Source organism: Phycodurus eques, chromosome 3 (assembly GCF_024500275.1).
Source record: "Phycodurus eques isolate BA_2022a chromosome 3, UOR_Pequ_1.1, whole genome shotgun sequence".
Classification (NCBI taxonomy): domain Eukaryota; kingdom Metazoa; phylum Chordata; class Actinopteri; order Syngnathiformes; family Syngnathidae; genus Phycodurus; species Phycodurus eques.
Window position 1 is genome coordinate 3,376,322 of NC_084527.1, and position 19,373 is coordinate 3,395,694.

At 43.6% G+C, this 19,373-nt stretch overlaps 1 protein-coding gene across 1 annotated transcript; it reads left to right on the plus strand.

Moving 5' to 3' along the window:
* Positions 1-2,889: 2,889 nt before the first annotated feature.
* On the plus strand, positions 2,890-17,808 carry LOC133399723 (transcriptional activator MN1-like). Its single transcript, XM_061671469.1, is given in 3 exon segments — positions 2,890-6,446; positions 6,448-7,289; positions 16,407-17,808. Coding segments are annotated over 3 exon segments (3,732 nt in total). The 5' UTR covers positions 2,890-3,783; the 3' UTR covers positions 16,634-17,808.
* Positions 17,809-19,373: the final 1,565 nt, after the last annotated feature.

Here is a 19,373-nt window from a genome sequence, read left to right on the forward strand (position 1 = left end):
AGCGATTCTCACGAGCCTTTCCTGTTGTTGTGGAAGGTGCGCGGAGCCCATAGATGATGAGGAGGCGGTGGGGGAAGGTTCTTTGTCGCATCCCTCCCCTCTGTACAATACAATATAGTGCCTCTCTGATGACAGATGCTGCTTAACCCGCTCTGACCCGCAGAGCTGTGATGTTGCAGCTGAATGACAGGCCCAAAGAGGACACGCACAGGTTCCACTCCACACTTGCCCTACTACACAGGACGCCGTCCAACAGCCAGAAAAGGAACTGTCTCTTTGGGCAACCCCCCTTGGTAATATATGCCTGTCTGAGCAAGGGCCCACCACCATGAATTAAGACCAGAAAAAGGACACCCACTTGTGTTATCTTGTCCCATTGAGTAAAATATTGAGACAAATTGAGTGCTAAATCACAGCTGAGTGTGACAGTACTCGAAAGCCTGCAGACTCTCCGTTGTCGTGACGTCGCCTTAGCTGCAGCCCTGAGCTTCATTTGTCATCACTGGAGGCTCAAGGGGGATGAGAGCATGCCATCAGTTTGTCATACTTATAACTTGCCTGTCTCCATTTTAAAACACTGAAGATGGAGCTCGCAGGGGATTTTGCGCAAGAGTATTAGAACTACAGTGGGAACAATGCCATATTCATTATGTTGATTTCCCCCCTCGCTTTCCTGCCGAGTATACTTGTTTCGTGTGTCGTTAATGGGGTTTTGTTTTACACAAAGCTTTTATCAACTGGAAAATGAACATGAAGTGTGGTGTTTCTAAGGGGGCTCTGCAGCAATGATGGCAGACATGTCTCAAAGTGTTTTGATATGCAAAAGCTTTTGTGTGTGTCTAGGTATAAATAATGATGCTAAATCCAGCTTGGCGTTGGATATGGAAGCGGTTCTCCAGTGGCCTGGTGACAAAAATTGGAGCTTTTTTCTTCTCCCCGTCAACACACGCACGTGCGTGCGCCTCTTCTTTTTGGAGAACACAGACACTTTGCTCCAGGGCCCCTTAGAAACTGAGTCGTTGTCTTCTGGCTCTCACTTTCTGTCCTTCAGCAGGAAGTTACTCTGCGTATTCTGCACCCCCTTTCTCTTTCCCCTCCTCCAAAGGTCTAAATATACACACAATCATATACTCCTTCCCTTACCTGCATGTCTGTGATAAGCTTTGACATCTCGCCCCCACAACTTCTTCCCCATAAAAGTGACCACGACACTGACTTTTCTATACACAAATATTCTAGGCAAAACCTTTCGAGCAATCTGTGAGACAGCATCGGGGATTACAAGAACTGTGATGATAAACTAATCATGCTTACAATTTACCCCATTTTTTATTTTATTGATTTATTAATTGATTTTTACCGCAAAAGCAATTTCATAAACCACCCATCTTACATGGAATACCACTGATTTCTTCCAAAATGTAAATCATTTATTTTATAATGAAACACGGGGGACATTTTCTTCTTTCAAAATGAACATTTTTTAATATATCTTCATTTCAGGGATGCATGTGCTCCTGCAGGCTCCGAAAACAACCAGTGGGTGGCACTGTGTCTGTTTGGTAAAACCCCTCCGAGTTTCCCTCCAAACGCAAAAAGGCAGTTTGACACCAAAGTGCCTGGAAATAGATAACCTTAATATAGTGTTCTCCTTTCACAATGCACATAGTGGTAAATAAAAAGCACACTTTTGTCGAAAAGTTGCACATGTTACATAGCCTGCAGCAACTCAAATGTAAATGTAAAAAAGTAAAAACCTAAACAATCTGTAATATTTTTTTGGGGGGGGGGGGGGGGGAATTTCATCAGAACAGACAATCCTGAAAATAACGTGATTTGCTAAAAGTCAATATGAAACTGCACGTTGCCCCCAAATTATTTTACTGAATAGGCACAACACAAACTCCTATCAGACTATTTTGAATTTGCCAAGCCATCTCATTAAAAATAAAATAAAAACATGTTTAAAACGGGCAAGAAAATGAAAAGCCTAGAATTAAAATATTTCAGAATAATCATCAATTATTCTTTTTTCCCCTCACAAACAAAACCACATCTACCAAAACCACATTGTCTCATTGTTATTTGAGGCACTAATTGACATCACTAATGGAAAATGATTCATCGTTAAAAGAATATAATATACAAGCAGAAGTTTAGGTCGATCGCCAGACACAAAGCGAGGACGCAACATATGAATGTTCTACTTTGGGTCAATGGCGGGTGGGATCTTGATTGTGCTCATGGCAATGGGACACACTTTATAATAATGCCTGCCGGTTACTTTACACTTTGGCTTTTATCAAGTGGTAGGCTATCAAAATCGTGGCGCAATCGCACCAGAATCCTAAAGACATCAGAACTGACATTGCTACATTTTTATAATGGACAATTTTTGGGAGGGTTTCTATCTGAATATTAAGACTTCAATTTTTTTTTGTTTAAAGACCCTTGTCACCTGAGTGAGTATATAAATATACAGAAGAAAAAGGTTTCTTTTAAATGTGCCTGCATGATTCAAAATGTTAAAACGTGGGAGGAATTTTGATTGACGCAGAAGTGTATAAACCATTTTCTCCTGAAATTATTCCATTGCAGCTCACTCAACCCCCTCTTTTCAATGTTTTAATCCCATATATTCAAATCAAAAGAGAAATAAAATAGTTCCCATACCTACCAATTTGATATGCTCAAAGAAAAACAAATTGTGAAAGTCATTGCGAAGACTGATTTACACACCCCAAAAAAAAAGGTTTGCAAATGTCACCCGCTGTGGAAGACGACCTTAAAAGTGTTTGTCCCGCCCCCAAGCCGTCTCGGGGCCCTCCGATTGGCTGGAGCCGCGTGCAAAGAAGTGCTGCTGGAAATGCAAAACTTGTTGCTGGCTGCCGCGGACGCGCTGATCCCGCACACGGCCAAAAGCGGCAAAGCCGAGTGCGTGTCTTCCAGTCAATGTGCTTGCAGCACGCGGTGCACGTTCGGGAGCCAAAAGGTGCACCGATTCATCGCAGAGCGAACCCCCAGCAGCCAAGCGGAGGATGCCGTCTCGCCGCTCCGTGCTTGCGGAGTGCGGGTAGTGCACGCCTCGCAGCCTCGCAGCCTCGCAGCCTCGCAGCCTCGCAGCCTCGGGACCAGGACCGGACCGGAACCGGGAACACGTCGCTCCTGTGCTTTGACAGGAGCGCCGTTGATGGTGGACTTCGCATCAAGACGGACGACTTGCTTTGCGCCTGCACTGCAATTAATGGCGCTTTTATGGACAATAAAAATAAATTAAAAGAAAAACAAATCATCGACGCTACAAAGACCTCAATGGGACTTTTTCTTGATGCCATTATGGGACTTTACACAGAAAAGGAGCAGTGGGCCCTTTGACACCTGATTGGAATAATTAATTATAGGGCCGAATTGATCATTTCTGCATTTTCTTTTCTTTTCTTGTGTGCGGTGTGCTCGAGACATGTATTTGTGCCGTGACGACGCCGTAATGCGCACACGAAACTTTGGTGGATCTTTAGACAGCAGGCAGCAAGGTAAATAAGACTACAGTATTATCAATACATTTGCTTGATCAAACGGCATAAAGTGCAGGTACAAGAACAGCTGGGATGCTTGCAAACATACTTAGACAGCCTTGCCGCTTCTTCTAAGAAATAAAAAGAGAACTTTCTTGATTTGATCAGACTTTTAAAGCCAATTGAATTGTAGTTTTGCATTGCTTTTGGGAACAGACTGCTTAACAGTCTGCCCAATGACTATCAATTTTACTATCATCAGAGTAGCATGTTTGGGCTGGAAAAGTTTGGTTCTCAGATTAATAGCAGAAACCCCGGGCAGTCAGAGAGACAGAAAAACCACCCGAGACTAGATATGGGCTCCCATTATAAAAGTGCCAGTTTTCACGCTGGAGGACCGCCGGGAGCTGTGGAGCCCAGCATGGGCCCAATGAGTGACCCGCAGATGCTCGGACTCAACATGAACATGAACGGAGAACAGTATGGAGGTTTTCACTCCCGGGGTCACTCCGACATGCATGCGAGCGGCGGACTTCAGCAGCAGCAGCAAGGACCCATGCATGGATTTTTTAACAACCAGCAACCTCATCAAGGACATCCTCACGGCCATCAACCTCACCCCCACCAACATCATCCTCACTTCGGTGGGAATTTCGGAGGCCCGGAGCCAGGGTCATCGTGCCTGCATGGTGCCAGGCTAATGGGCTACAATAACAATGCCATGGGACCACAGCAGGGCTTTGGAGAGGGATTTGATCCTCTCGCTGAGGGACAGGCGGGGGATGGCTTCCCCCAGCAGCAACAGCGGCCCGGTAACATGCCTGACTTCCAACATCACGGTCCTCCCGGCGGCAGCCACGCTGTTCCTGCCCCCTGCCTTCCCCTGGACCAGTCACCGAACAGGGCAGCCTCGTTCCACGGTCTGCCTTCATCCTCCTCGTCCTCCTCCGATTCTCATAGCCTGGAGAATAGACGCCTGCACAACCAGGGAGCTGTGGAGGGATTAGATTATAACTTCCCCGGTGATCCCCCATCTGGACATTTCGATGTACCTGTGTTTTCGCCATCTGAGTCCGAATCTCAGTTACCCCATTTTGGCCCAGGAAGGCCAGCTCCCAGTGGGAATTTTCCAGGAAACCCTGGCATGCCTCGGACGCCGGGCATGCAGGGCATCTCCAAGGGACACCAACCTCCACCGCCCCAGCAGCCGCAACATGAAATCTTTTTTGAGCGTTTTGGAAACGGCAGGAAGGTGCCCGTGGGAATGGACCCGGGGGTCAATGCGAGACATCCTCTCATGCAACAGCAACAACAGGCTGGCTTGATAGCTAGACAGAACTCATGCCCCCCTGGCCTCCCCCGACCCCCTCAGGCGGAGTCTGGCTCCACTAACCCGAGCATTCTGGACGGAGGGGTCATGATGAGTGGCCAACACAATCAGTTTGAATATCCCATTCACAGACTGGAAAATAGGGGTCTGCACCCCTATGGGGACCCTATGTTTAATATGCAACAGCCAGCTCCCCTTCCCTCCCAACAGCCCCCAAATCAGAGACTACAACACTTTGATGCTCCTTATATCAACATGGCAAAAAGGCCTAGATTTGACTTTCCGAACGCGCATGGAGGCGAAGGCTGGTGTGGCGGCATGGAAAATCACCTCTCCCCCTCTTCCTACCCAGGACTGCCAGGCGAATTCACCCCACCTGTGAATGAAGGTTTCCCACCTGGTGCACTGCAGCACACAGGGCCTGAGCAGCAGTCTTTACAGCAGCGGCAGAATGCAGCCATGATGATAAAGCAAATGGCTTCTCGCAACCAGCAGCAGAGAATGAGGCAGCCCAGTCTGCAGCAACTCGGTCACCACGGTGATGTGCCTCCGGGCCCACTCGGTCATGGAGGCCCAGTGGGGGGCATGCCTCAGCCCAACTTTGACAGGGAAAATGGAGGTAGAATGGCCAATGTTGATGGACAAAACCCGCATGTAAACCAGGAGAACTCCTGGTTCCATGGGTCCCAGCCTCCTGGGGAGATGATGTCGCGGCGTATGGGAGGAGCAGGCAATGACTCAGGGCCCCATGACATGGGTCTCCAGCAGAATGGGGCTGGTATGATGTTTAGGCCAGGTATGGGCATGCAGGAACCCATGAGAATACCTGGAGATGGACATGTACAGGCTCTCCATTCTCCAGGCTTGCACTCACAGTTCAGCAGTAACATGGGAAACCTCTCACAAATGCAGTCTCCAGGAGCAGGCGGAGGAGCTGGACATCCGAATGCACCAGCAGAGAGGCGAGCACCTGAATTCCCAGCACCTCCAATAGGAGCACAACCACCATTCCCCTATGGAGGGGCAAACCGTCAGGGGCCAGCTCACAATGTACCCCAGGGGGTGAACACCTCACCAGGGAGCTACCCTCCTCAGTCTGAGTTCCCCTCAGGCCAGCGGTCGTCTGTTAGCAAGCTTGGTGCTCTGTCCCTTGGGAATTTTAACAAAACCAGTGCTAAAGACAGTGTTTTTGGCCAGAGCTGCCTGGCGGCCCTTTCTACGGCGTGCCAGAACATGATTGCAAGCCTAGGGGCTCCCAACCTCAACGTAACATTCAACAAGAAGAACCAAAATGAGGGCAAGCGAAAACTGAGTCAGACAGAGCAGGACATTAATAGCAGCACATCTAACGGGACTGGCAGTGCTGGGCCTGAATATTTTCAGAGCAGCACTTCTCAGAACAACCAGCTGCCCGGCACTGGGAATAGCAACGCTAAGCCTGCAAGTCAAAACCAGACGGTGCAGGGGGAAGCCAGTGCCCTCTCCCCAAATTACAACATGGACGCTACCCCGTGCAGTGAGGGGAAGGCAACAACAGGGAGTGGGAGAGGGAGAGGGAGGAGAAAAAGAGACAGTGGACATGTGAGCCCTGGAATTTTTTTTTTCCTCTGAAAATGGAAACCCTGTTGTGAGTCCAGGCCAGCAAACCCCTTCAGCTGGTGTTGGGGAGAGGGGGGGCGGGGGCACGCCCCATGAGAAACACCTGCACTCACCCTCTTGGGGGAAAGGAGGCGACCTGTTGTTGGGGGAACAGGCTGACCTGATGTCTTCTCTGGACAGCGGCATTCAAAGTGTCGCCAAGTCTGACAGCAGCTCGCCCCGTGTCGACTTTCCTGATGATGTCAGCGCCCACTTTGGCAATGAGGATGAGGTGTCCTCCAGCTCAGATGCAGGAGGCTCCTCAGCCAATAAGCCTAATCGCAGTCCCATGATCAATGGCTCACCCAAAATGCAAATAAATGGACAGAAAGCCTTAGTCATAGGCATTAACAATCATACTACCTCGACACCAGACAGCTACGGACTGAGTGCTGGTGGAGCAACGGGCGGAAGTGGGGTGAGCCATCCGGGGACACCCGGGGTGGAGCAGGTACGCTCCCCGTCCAGCACCTCCGGTCAGGACGAAATCCACCCTCTGGAGATTCTACAGGCCCAGATCCAGCTGCAAAGACAGCAGTTCAGCATCTCTGAAGACCAGCCTCTGGCCATGAAAAATGGCAAAAAGAATGGCGAGTGTCCGTCTCAGAACAGAGACAACGAGCTGGCAAGCTGCAGCCCTGATACTGGGAAGGGTTCAATGGGCACTATTGACCTTGACACACTAATGGCAGAGCAGCACGCCACCTGGTACGTGCCCAGTGACAAGGCCATGATGGACGGGTCCGAGGATGACAAGTCCATGGGACTCTGGGAAAAAAACAAGAGCCAAAACAACAGCAAAGAAGGTAAGAAAGTTTTTTTTATTCAACTTTGCATTCCATATCAATGAGCAGCATACTTGACTTATGAATGCTCAAGTATATTTCCCTGAAAAATTGTAATGAGCTGATCTGCAGCACAAGATTTAAAAAAACAAAACAAAAAAAACATGTTAATGTTGTGGTGACCTACGACAAGACGCATATTTTTTTTTTTAGTTTTAAAACACCCTTGTAAATTGAATATGTTTAACCGGTCGGGAAAATCTCGCTCCAAATTAGAAAAACAGAATTCAGTTTGTCCAAATAGTTTTAAATAGTTGACAACATATTAGAGCAGTCTAAAAATCCTTTTGACAGCACAAAGACCTTTACCTTTCTCCCCCCTATGGTGTATTTTTAATTTTTTTTTTTTTTTTTTAATAGAATTCCTCATTGTAGTGACACTTGAAAAGAACACCTCGAGAAAAGTAAACATTTCCCGGGGTTCTTTATCTCAGTTTTCAGGGTGAACAACTGCATTGAGATGATTAATAGCTTTTAGAGAATGTGCAACTCCGCAGTGGGGTTTCCCTCGCCTTGTTACGTGTTTGTTTATGTTATTACCATGGGATGATACACAGCTGCTGAAATGGAATGGCCTTTAAATTGGATGGAAATGTTTGTTTCCCCCCACATATATTATCTAATTTTAATTAGATTTAGGATTTTGTTATTTCAATGTAAAACATAGCTGTGCTATTACATGCCAGATGGAAGACATACCATTACTATAATAGCATACAACCTTTCAAGAAATTATATCTTATATTGTCTATTTACTTTCCTTCATTTTGTGTAAAAGTAGTATTGGAAATACATTTGGACCCATTTAATGCAGTGTTGCACAATATACAATTTGTGTAGTCACCTAAATTTAGTCAAAAAGGCCAAAAATATTTAAATTTGCAAATGAATTAGTTGAAGTTTTAATACTATAGTTTAATACTTGAATGTGTTTTTTTTACATAGATAAGCTACAATTTATGTTACACTATACTTTATTCTCTACCACAATAACAACAATATATTATGCAATAATTATAATGAACATACATATTCTGTACAATCGATAATAATAACATATATATATATATATATATATATATATATATATATATATATATATATATATATATACACACACACACACATCATTGTTTCTACAATTAGTATAATTAAATTATTTATTCATTTCAGTATTACATTTGTAGTACACATTTGTTTCTATTGCATTCCCTTGTGTAATTGCATTACCATTTATATATATATATATATATGTATATATGAAAATGTTACTTTTTATTAAATTGTGCTTTTTGTTAAGTGCTTTTTTTTCTCCACAATGAATCTTACTACTTAGATGTTATTGTCATTTGACAACATTTAAAAGGCTGTTAGCCACCATTAACTGTAAGCACCGACAGGCTTTTGGGTGCCTTTTTTTTTTTTTGGTGCAATAATAATAATAATAATGGGAGTATATATGTATTTCCATACGTGTAATTGTATTGGCCAGTGTCTGCCGTGTCTCCTGCGCCTCTTTGTTCTGTTGACTGCAGGCGTAGACGGAGGTGGGGGCGCACAGCGAGCTGTGTCTGGTTTCGGGGGCATCTCGCACGTTGTTTATGTGAGACTGGGTGGCGGCTGGTTAACGCTAACGCAATAACTTGTAACCAGAGGCCTAATAATCACTTCAAATCAACAGGAAAATAACATTAGCCCAGATTATCATACAAGCCCCTTCTGCTGTTTGTTTTGCTCGGAACTAGTTGTCTAGCACTCAAATTAATGAATAGCGACTCCAGTCTTTTAATTCCCCTGATTTATTGATGTGGTCTAAAGAGGTGCACAAGCTCTGCTAATTTATGCAAACTTCAGTGAAAACAACAGTGCCGGAGGAGTGTGTATACGTGTGATGCAAGGCATATATTATATACATGTGATTGTGTGCTATTAGATATACCGATAGGTTTGCCTTTTCCAAAGAGAACCAACACTATTTCTCAGGCAGGCTTCCTTCCCCTGTTGCGTGCGCACACAAATCAGCAGCAGCAGAATGGCCTTTTCTCGTTTCTCCTCTTTTCTACCTCTCGCCGCCCTCCCTGCATGGACAAGCGGCATGCAGCTCGGGAGCGATCGATAGCTAGTTAGCACAAATCACGGCTCCTGACAGTTTTTCATTTGAGTGCTTCAGACAGCAAAGATGAAAAAAATGGCAGAGGTACATTTGGGAGATGGGCGATTTGGAGATTGAATCAGAAGCTTGGCTTTACATTGGAGGGAGTAATATAACATCGTAATTTAAGATAAGGCATATGATAGTTCCTTAAGGGGCAACATCCAACATGCTTTTGTCACTACAAGAACGATCCACCTCAACCAGTCAGTCGGGTTTGAAGTTGCTCATCTCGTCTGCGAGTCTTTACAATTAACGGAATGTGACTTCGTCAAGAACATTCTTTGAAATGGATTCTTTTCACTAGCATCCAAGAGATGTAGCTTTTTGTTCCATGATTGTGTTTTTTTAATTTTTTTTTTTTTACTTACCTTGAAGTAAAGTATATTCATTACTATTCAGTAGTTTGTACTGCATGCCTGCAAATGTTTACTTATTTTTCTTAGGTTTCGTCAATGTGCTTTTATAAAATTACATTATAATGTATGGAATTGAGATGTCAAACAGGCAAATTGTGTTTATGTTGAAATTATGTTTGGGAGTAGTTGAAGTGTTCAGGGTCAGTCTAATTTCCCTCTTTTTTTTTTTTTTTTGACTTGTTTAAAACTATTCACTCCCAAGTAGTACTTTACAGCTATGGGCATTACAAGGGAGCAGTACATCAGATTGTAAGTTTTTAAAAGTGTTTTTCTTCTTTGCCCGGTGTATGCCAGCTCACACTGATCCACGTTTCAGAGTTATGCGTGCTGTCTTCACGATCCACTCTGCAGGTTGTTTTTGGCCTCCTCTTTCTGTGTCTGTTTGGATATTTTAGTTTTGAAGGAGGGTGCTTTTGAGCTCACCCTCGTCAGGTTGTAAAAAGTCTTCCTCACACGTTATTTCTTTTTGTAATGTGTGTAGTAGTCTTGATAACATGCAAGCGGAAATTGGACGGAAGAAGTGAATGAGCTATTTTTGTTTTTCCTTTTCATTTGTTTCACCACATGCACTTTTTTTTTCTTCTGTTGAACACGTTTTAAAATACTTCACAGCTGACCTTATTAAACAGTTCTGCTCTTCACTCCGAGTAATAAGTCTTTGAAGAGCTCAGATTATGATCAAATCTCTGCCACTCTGACTTTGACAGATTTGACAAAGAAAGAGTTTGCATGTTACAATATCATTATAATCTGCTTTAATCCACACACACAAAAAGTTGTATTGCTATCTCGGCATTGAGAAAGATCCTGTGAGACTACCTGCTTCTGACATTTCACTACAACAACACCTCAACAAACTGGGTCAGTAATTTGTATTTCCTGTTTTGAAACAGGAAAAAAATAATAAAGTGATTGGCACTCGCTTGCAAGTGGGAGAAAAAAACGGCTCGGGGCAGTGCTATGTGCTTTACCTGTCATTACACAGTCTTTCATATTGACTTTTTCAACTACACGCTTCTACAAAGCCTCACACACACTTCTCTCTTCTGGAGTAGCGATAATCGTTATGATAATCATAGCAATTAGCTTTGCTAGTATTGTTTCCAAAAGACATAATTCATCTGAAGGCAACTCCTGCAAGTTGACCTGGTTATTGACAGCTTCATTAGGAGGAGAATTGCTTGTGTTTCTCTGCAGTGAATTTCAGCGCTATGATTGCAATTTAAGCAACTGTGTCCCTGTTGAGAAGAAAAAGCTAAACAGTTGTTATTTTGCCAATTTGAACTGGACTTGTGTCGTGAGATTCTTCTATTAGATGAGAGGTATGCAATTCAAGGTTTTATTTTATTTTTCCTGTGTGTGCTTGTGTGTATTGTTTGTGTGTGCGTGTGTGTGTGTGAGTACGGGTTTGCGGACAGTGCAACTTGATAGTGTCGATGTGTCAGCTGCAGACATAAAGTTAGATTTATTTCGACTGTGTCTGACTCGTAAGTCCACCCCATCGACCCAGCGCAACCTCGACCTCCTCTCTTCTTCGGCCTGGTGGAATGTGTTAAAACAAAATAAGTATTGACTTGATTTAGATATAGTGCCTGATTTGGAAAAGTGCTGCATTTGAAGGGTTTTGAACACTCGAACATATATGCTATATAAGACACTGAGTCCCTGTCACAGTCAAAGACAGCGCATTCAAGTTGAAGACAGGTGTCAGTCTATATAAAAGAAAAAAGAAGCTCGTCCAGCAAGTTGTTTTCCCAGAGGAAAGGTGTTTGGATGAAAAGAAAAAAAACAACATTTTCAGCATGTGGTAAATGTTCTCATTATATGGATCAGTGCGTGGGATGCATCAATCTTGTAGTTTCACAAATTGAAAAGTGAAAAATAACTGCTTCCCGATGTATATGACACTCATCCAAATGTATATTGTCTTGTTGACTGCTTGCCATACAACTGTGGCAGTAAAAAAACAAAAAAACAAACAAACAAAAAGAACCACTGTAGTACAAAGCTACTGGAAGGTGTTGGGTTTATGTCTCTGCTTGTAAAAAGGTGTGTACGTGTTCTCAGCTCTCTTGAGGTGTCATTGTTGTCACACTGCCAGTAGTGGTTATGTTATTTGCCTTACAGCTTGTTGTCAGGCATCTTTAATTTGTATTGAGGAACTGACAAATGACTTATGACACGTGAGCTTTTTCTCTTTGGAGACAAGTGGAAGCTGATTGAGAGAAAGAATGTACGAGCGTTAAAAAGCTACTGCTGTCTTTAAATGTCAGGTTTTTATTTGTTGTCCAAAAAAAAAAAAAAAAAAAAAGGGAAAACTTTGGAATTATCTGAAATGTGCTGAGACAAAATAGAGACAGATAAGTAGATCAATATGTCATCGGCTTGGATGACACGCTGGACAGGTCATAGACATGCTTGTGAGTTATGAAGGGCCCACTAAATCACTTCCCATGTTCTGCTTTGTGTCTGCTTTCCTCAGCGCTTCTTGTGGCCGGAGAGGTGTGTGTGTGTGTGCACGCATTTGTACGTGTGTGTGCATGAGAGAAGGTAACAAGCGCTGAGGGCAATGCCTGTCTGGACAAGCTTCTCTTTTTTTTATTTTTTATTTTTTTTTTTGCTGCTCGCTTAAAGTTGCAGGCCAGAGAACAGAGAGGAAATTCAAACCAAAATAACCTCTGCGCCCTTGTTGGAGAAATGTGCCCCCCCCCCCACCCCCTTCTCTCGTCGTCTTTGCAGAGATCCTCCCTCTTCTGAGGCAAAGGTCACAGTTTGGGAGTCGGGTGGAGTTTTGGGGGTTGCAAAGGAGCCTCGCTTTCCCTCCTTTGACAACCTCAAGGCTTGAGGTACCTTTTGAGGTGTTCATTTTGTACACCTTTGGGTTGAGTTTTACTGAGTGTGTCCATGGTTCTGACATGTCAGTGGCTAAAAACACTTTTTTTCTCAGATGTTTTTAAGTCTTCATTTTTTTTTCTTTTTCATTTATTTATATATTTTTTTCCCTTCTATGGATGGTGATGGATTCTTTGCGCTGACAAAGACAGAATTCTCACACCAGGCCGTCCACGGCTCTAGTTGTTATGCTAAAGGAATCTGACCTGATGTCACACAGTGTCACAGGATCGGAGGCCTTTGGGTGTTTTTGTCAGCGAGCGGCGCGGTCTGATTGGACCGCGTTGCATTCAGAGAAGATAGGGTCGCGCCCCTGGGAGCGGGAGGTCAAAGGTGAAGTGTCGTCATGGAAGTAGAGCTCGGGATAGAAAGGGCAGAGCCACGCCGCTTGAGATTCTGGAGCCTGGGAAATCAACGTGACGGCCGTGAGGAACTAGCGGCAAAAAAAAGAAGCCTTGTAAAATTTTAACTCTCTTGCGCACACTTTGTCTCCTCCTGCCAGCTTTTTGTTATTTAAAAGTCACAATTCATCACATCTACTCATTTTACTGATAGTTATTTTAGCTATATTAACTTCAAAGACTGCTGCGTTTATTTTTAAATGCGAGCAAACATTCAGCGCAAAAATCATGGTAGAATTATTGTCTGCCTCCTCCTCCACGTCGCTTGCTGATCGGAGTGACATGGAAAGCTGCGTCAGGCCGTCGGTTCCCAGACGCACTCTCGTCATTGTATGCACTCCCCACTGGTGTGTGTGTGTGTGTGTGTGTGTGTGCGTGCGCGCACATGCATTTGTGCTTGTGTGCGCGTGTAAGAGAGAGAGCGCGCATCGTCATCAGACACTAAATAACAGTGTCACACTCGAAGCGAAAGCGATACAAATGAATCACATTGAATTTGGTTTTTGTTTAGCACATGTCTGTGGTAATCTTGTCTGCCTGTGCTGTGTTTGAAGACATTTAGGTGTTTTTGCCTCCTCAGGCTTTACATTCTCCTTTTCTTATTTCTTGTTGATGCTGAGCTGTAGTTCCCCTCAGATGAATGGGCTATTATTGATATTAGCATGAATATGGAATCTGTGTAAGTCAGCCTTAACAAGATGGTTCTTGTTGGGAGGTTAGATTTCCCTGTGTGTAAAATATCACGGTGATTTGGGATTTGGACTTGTATGATGTAGTATTTCACACTGTCGTTTCCACTTTTGAACAAGTACACCTTCATGGATAATGCGTTCAGTTTAAGTGTGGTGTTTCCACGCCCCCCCCCCCCCTCCTCCATGAAAAATCACACAACTTCTATCCCCATTTAGAAAATGTCATATTGCATCATGTTTTTTTTTTTTTTTTTTTTTTTTTTTTTAACATGCCGTCCAATCGTAAATCCATTTTCTATACTGCATATCATGTTCAGGACCGCTGGGATTTTAAAAATAATATGTTTCCCTGAGTGTGCTTTTACATTAGAGCGCATGCCGAGGGTGTAGAATCACAGACTAATTGTAGTTATGCTGTTATTTGAGGTGATATATGAATAATCTCGTTGATGTCTCTTGCTGTAATCGCGTGTGCACGCGCATCTAAATAGATGCACGTGCATGAGAAGCGGCGCGGGCACGGCAGCGGCGGCAGTGGCGGGCGCGTTGTGTGTCTTGGCCCGAGCGTGTTGTCAGTTTGCTGTGTGTCAGCAGTGAGCCAGGGGAACGCTTGGCTGCCTATTCAGGCCGGTGCGGACCCCGCTGTGCCCAGCTAGCATGAGCTGCCGGCGGCTGCTGAGACGAGGGAGTGCGAGCGGGTGGAGGGAGGCAATATGCGTGGGTGGGGGGCGGGGCCTTGCCATGCTGAGGTGTATAACCGCACCCTCTGGCAAATGTTAGGTCTCGTCAGCCGCACCTCTGACGCCGCTCTAAATCCTCATTTCGCCCTCACCGTGTCCACCCTCTTAACATCTTGCTTCCTTGGGAAAGAGAATTTTTTTACAAAATCCTCGCAGAGTCAAACCAGACAATGGGAGGCTTGGCTGCCTGACCTTTTACCAAATCCTCCACTTTTCCATTCCAGTGGTCACAGTCCAGACAGGCTGGGGGGCAAGCCTGTGTGTCTGCCTCCCTTGGTCGTCCTTGCTGCATGACCAGGTTAGGATTCGGGAAGGAGGTGGGGGATGACAGTGGTAAACAAAAGCGCCTGCCCACCAAAAAGTACAGTTCAGATTGGTATGCTTTTTCCACCGTCAAGACTAAAGGATTCCAGAATAACTGATCCATTCTGCCGCTGTTGTTTTTTTGTTTCACGGGACCAGTCGCAGTAGTATGAAATATAAAAGGTGGACTTTGATACACTATCACTGCAGAATCAGCACCACCAGGTGACAATAGGAAAGGACACAAGCTTTTTTTTTTTTTTTTTTTTCCTTTTCTAAATTCTAAGCTCATCTTGTAAGAGAAACACAATTCTGGAAGTCCTCCATTGTTTTCCTTTGTATTCCTCTTCATATTGAATTTATTGTCGCTATGATACCACTTTATTTTTTTATTTTTTTTTTTTTTTACAGCCATCACCATTATGACTAAATATCCTACAGTGGAAATTAAGCTAGATTTTGCTTCACTATTCTTCCAAACTGTGCGTGGTGATCTGAACTGAAGCGAACTGTCGCGTTGGTGGGAGTGTGCGGCCCGACGGTGTCGTCAATCTCAGCCTGTGTGACGCATGGAACTCCGCTTGTCAGTTCTCACAGCTGCTACAAATACTAGATCCACTTGTCCCTGCGCCTTGCAGTGTTGTCTTGGTGCGTAACACTGATCTGTTTCAACCATCCACATGGCGCTAAAGCAGAAGTTTACGTGTGTGTGCGGGTGCATGTGCGTGTTTGTGCAAAGGAGATGGGAGAGTAATCAGACTGGATGTCTTCACACACTTCCTCTGTGCTCGTGGCCAAAAGGAAAAATCCAAAGCACGTAGTCCCTCCATTACTTGCGATGTGTCTCTCCTCCCGCCAAGCTTCTCTTCCTCCCTGCCCCAACATATTGGCACATGATATATAGTTTAGAAAGCACTTCCTGTCCTCGTCAATCTCCCCCATGACTAAGTTTTTCATTACACGACTCGGAGTGATTTTTCTCCATATGTGCCGCGTACACCTCGGGCGTCAGCATTAACTCTCTGGCACGGCAGATTTTTTAATATGATGTATAATCAACCTGTGTATGGATTTTTCGGGTACAGCCGTTTTAATACGAGCCTCCGCATCTCTGTGACACGAGGTCGATACGCCGGCACGATCGCATTGGGTCAAGCAGGTTTACAGGCCAGTTTTGCCAGTGCCCTTTCACCCCCTGATCAGGGGTCAGTGCGGATTTGCACGTGAGACCAAACGAAGGTGTGTTCCATTTTTGTGTGTCAGACTGGACTAGTGCGAGAAGAGGTGTTACCACTTAAAGTTTACATGAACAGAGTGGCTGAACACTTAAATGAATATCACAGTGCAGATTTTGAATGGGATGTGTAATGACGCTGGTTTGAATTAAAATTGCATTGACATTGTTCATCTGCCAGTTGCTATATATTGTTCATCTTGCATGGTTGTAATGAACATTTTCCTTTCTCTGCTTGCCTGCAGAATCTGAGCTGTCCCAGAGTAAGGCTGGAGTCGGGGCCCCTGGGGCCCCTGGGGCCGGCGGTGGCGGCGGCGGCGGAGGAGGAGGGAACCACCTTCAGTGCCTGTCCGTCCACTGCACAGATGAGCTGGGGGACACTAAGGGCAGAGGAGGGCCCGTCTCTTCTTGGCGCTCACTCCACTCTGATATTTCCAACCGATTTGGGACATTTGTGGCGGCACTGACTTGAATCAAAAAGCTGTCCCACCGCAAAAGAAGAGGACAAACTGAGAAGACCAGAGACAAATGACAAAGAATGACAACGATGATAAGACGTGGAAAGTGCAGGCCCCTCTTGCCTGTTCAGGGAGAGAATGACTTTCGCATATAAATGCAAACCATACACACAAACGCACACACACGCACACACACACACACACACACACACACACGCACACACACGCACACACACACACGCACCATGTTATTGTCAAACACATGCAGTCACTCGCTCGGACACTGCTGGACTCGATTCAACAATGCCCAATCTGGAAAACCTCAAATCAAATGTATATTTTTTTTCTTTGCTTTTTGTTTGTTTTGTTTTGTTTTGTTTTGAAAAAAAGTATAAACTTGTCAAACGATGATTATGAGATAGCAAAAGCAGATATATTCAGTTGCCACTGGCTGTAATTGTGTAGCAGTGTTGACACACGTGATGTACTTGGCAGGCTGAGGATTTTTTTATGATGTTAGTAGATATGGCCTTTCTGCTCACCTCACTTACACATAAAGCTCTAATGTAAATATAGATTAACCCATTGTAAGCAACTGTTGACCCAAAACGTTCATCTGACTTGGTCATATTTTGATCATTTTTGTCCGTCTCAAATGAGCGAACGACTTCATTTGAAGTGGAATGAATACTTCAGAAGCATAACAGAAGACCAGATGAATATGCATGAATGTATTTTTTTCTTTTTTTCAAATACAACTATTTGCCTCCATGTCCTGGCAACTTTTTACCTGTATCATTGCTGCTGTTCATTTGTGTTGTAAGAAACCTCTCCACACATATTCATGAGCTCAACCTTGTATACAATTCAGCCAATGGGAACTGAAATGGCGGCATTTGCATTGTTTTAATAAGGGAATTGAAAAAATGGCTATTGGTATTGCACATGTATAATAAGATAAAAAAAAATGCTGTGTGTTGGGCAATCTTGTAATCTTTAAATAAAGCTTCTGTTGAATTTGAATTTCTGAAACAATAGATGGAGGACTGTGACAGCAATTTATGAACTGATTTTTTGTTTACTTTTTAAAAGATAAGTAAAGTGCAGTCGTCTGTTTTCCTGCATATTGTATATATCTGTATATGTTTTATTGAGTAACTAAATAACAATAAATATGACGTTAAAGGTGGTTCTTTGTTATATTTTTTCTACAAAAACAGCATACAGTAGATAAAAGTGTTATTTTCAAATACCACCGTACTGTATAATACGATTTGTTTACCTTGAGGATCATGATCCAATGCAAAATATCTGTAGTATGTTGAAAATGACAGCTATGACAAGGAAGTTGTGAACTGAAGCGCACTAAGTGACAGCATGCAGGTTCCTGTAAAATACACTGGATAGCAAAACAAGAAGTGGCAAATAAGCGACGCTGTCGAGTCTGTAGCTTCTTCGTGGATTGAGACTAAAATGATTAATTCTGTGTACACTTGTTCACAACGCTCGTCTCACCTTCAACTCATGCAGCTTCTAATAAATCTGAAATATTCACCAAACAATTGACAGCTGGGAAATTGGCTTTTTTTTTTTTTTTTTGCAAAATTAATACTATTCAAATGGAATTTTTTTAAGATGAGGACATCATGGGGAAATCGTGGTAAGCACATCTGCCTTACAAGATTCACAAGAGTCCTCTGTGGCGTTTGCACATTTTCCTGTAATTGCATGGGTGGAGCACCAGATTATGGGCTCCCATACAGAAAAAAATGGTTTGAATTTGGGGCCAATTGTCAAGTTCTAACCCAACCGCTCACCCTGTTCGACGCCCCTGGGTACTTGCGTGAGTTTTCTACGGGTTCTCTGGTTTTCTCCCACATAGCAAATACAAAACGGAATTAAGTTGAAAACATGAATTGAAGAGTGTAAATTGGTGAATTGAATGGTTGTTTGTCAACTTGTGCCGTGCGATTGACTGCTGAGCAGTCCAGGGTGTATCCTGACTTTCACCTGAAATCAGCTGGGAGCAGCTCACCTGTGACCCTGATGACGACAAGTGGTATAGGAAAATGGATGGATTTTGAGATGTTTGTAGACTGTCGAAAATGTCCTTAATTTCCCAACAATTTGTTAAATCCCACCATTTTATTACATTTTCAAAATCATATTCCAGTCTCTTGTTTTTTCCAGATGCAGATTCTCAGTCAGTTTACGAAGTTTCATAGTTACGAACGGCACCCGATAAAATAGTTTGACCCGCCTCTACATGGAAGTCAACCACAGGACTAAAGGTAAGGAGTTATTCTCATTTTTGTTCCTATTTTCATTTGATTATTTTGAATTTACGGCCTAGAAGGATTTTTCATTCAAATATTTACTGTTATTATGACTTTACTACTGCTTGAGCATACATTAGAGACAGAGACTCCGAATATTCCGACTTACACACAAATTCGATCGTAGGAAAACATCTGTAAAGTGCAAAATATTCTGGAATTAGTTATAAACTATTCTATACTATAAGCATTCCCCTAACCAAATAGTGATGTAGACATTCAAGGGAAAAGCATGCAAAGTGTGTCCTCTCTCATGTACAGCCCCAATTCCAATGAAGTTGGGACTTTGTGTTAAACAAATAAAAACAGAATACAATGATTTCCAAATCATGTTCAACCTATATTTAATTGAATACACGACAAAGACAAGATATGTAATGTTCAAACTGATAAACTTTATTGTTTTTAGCAAATAATC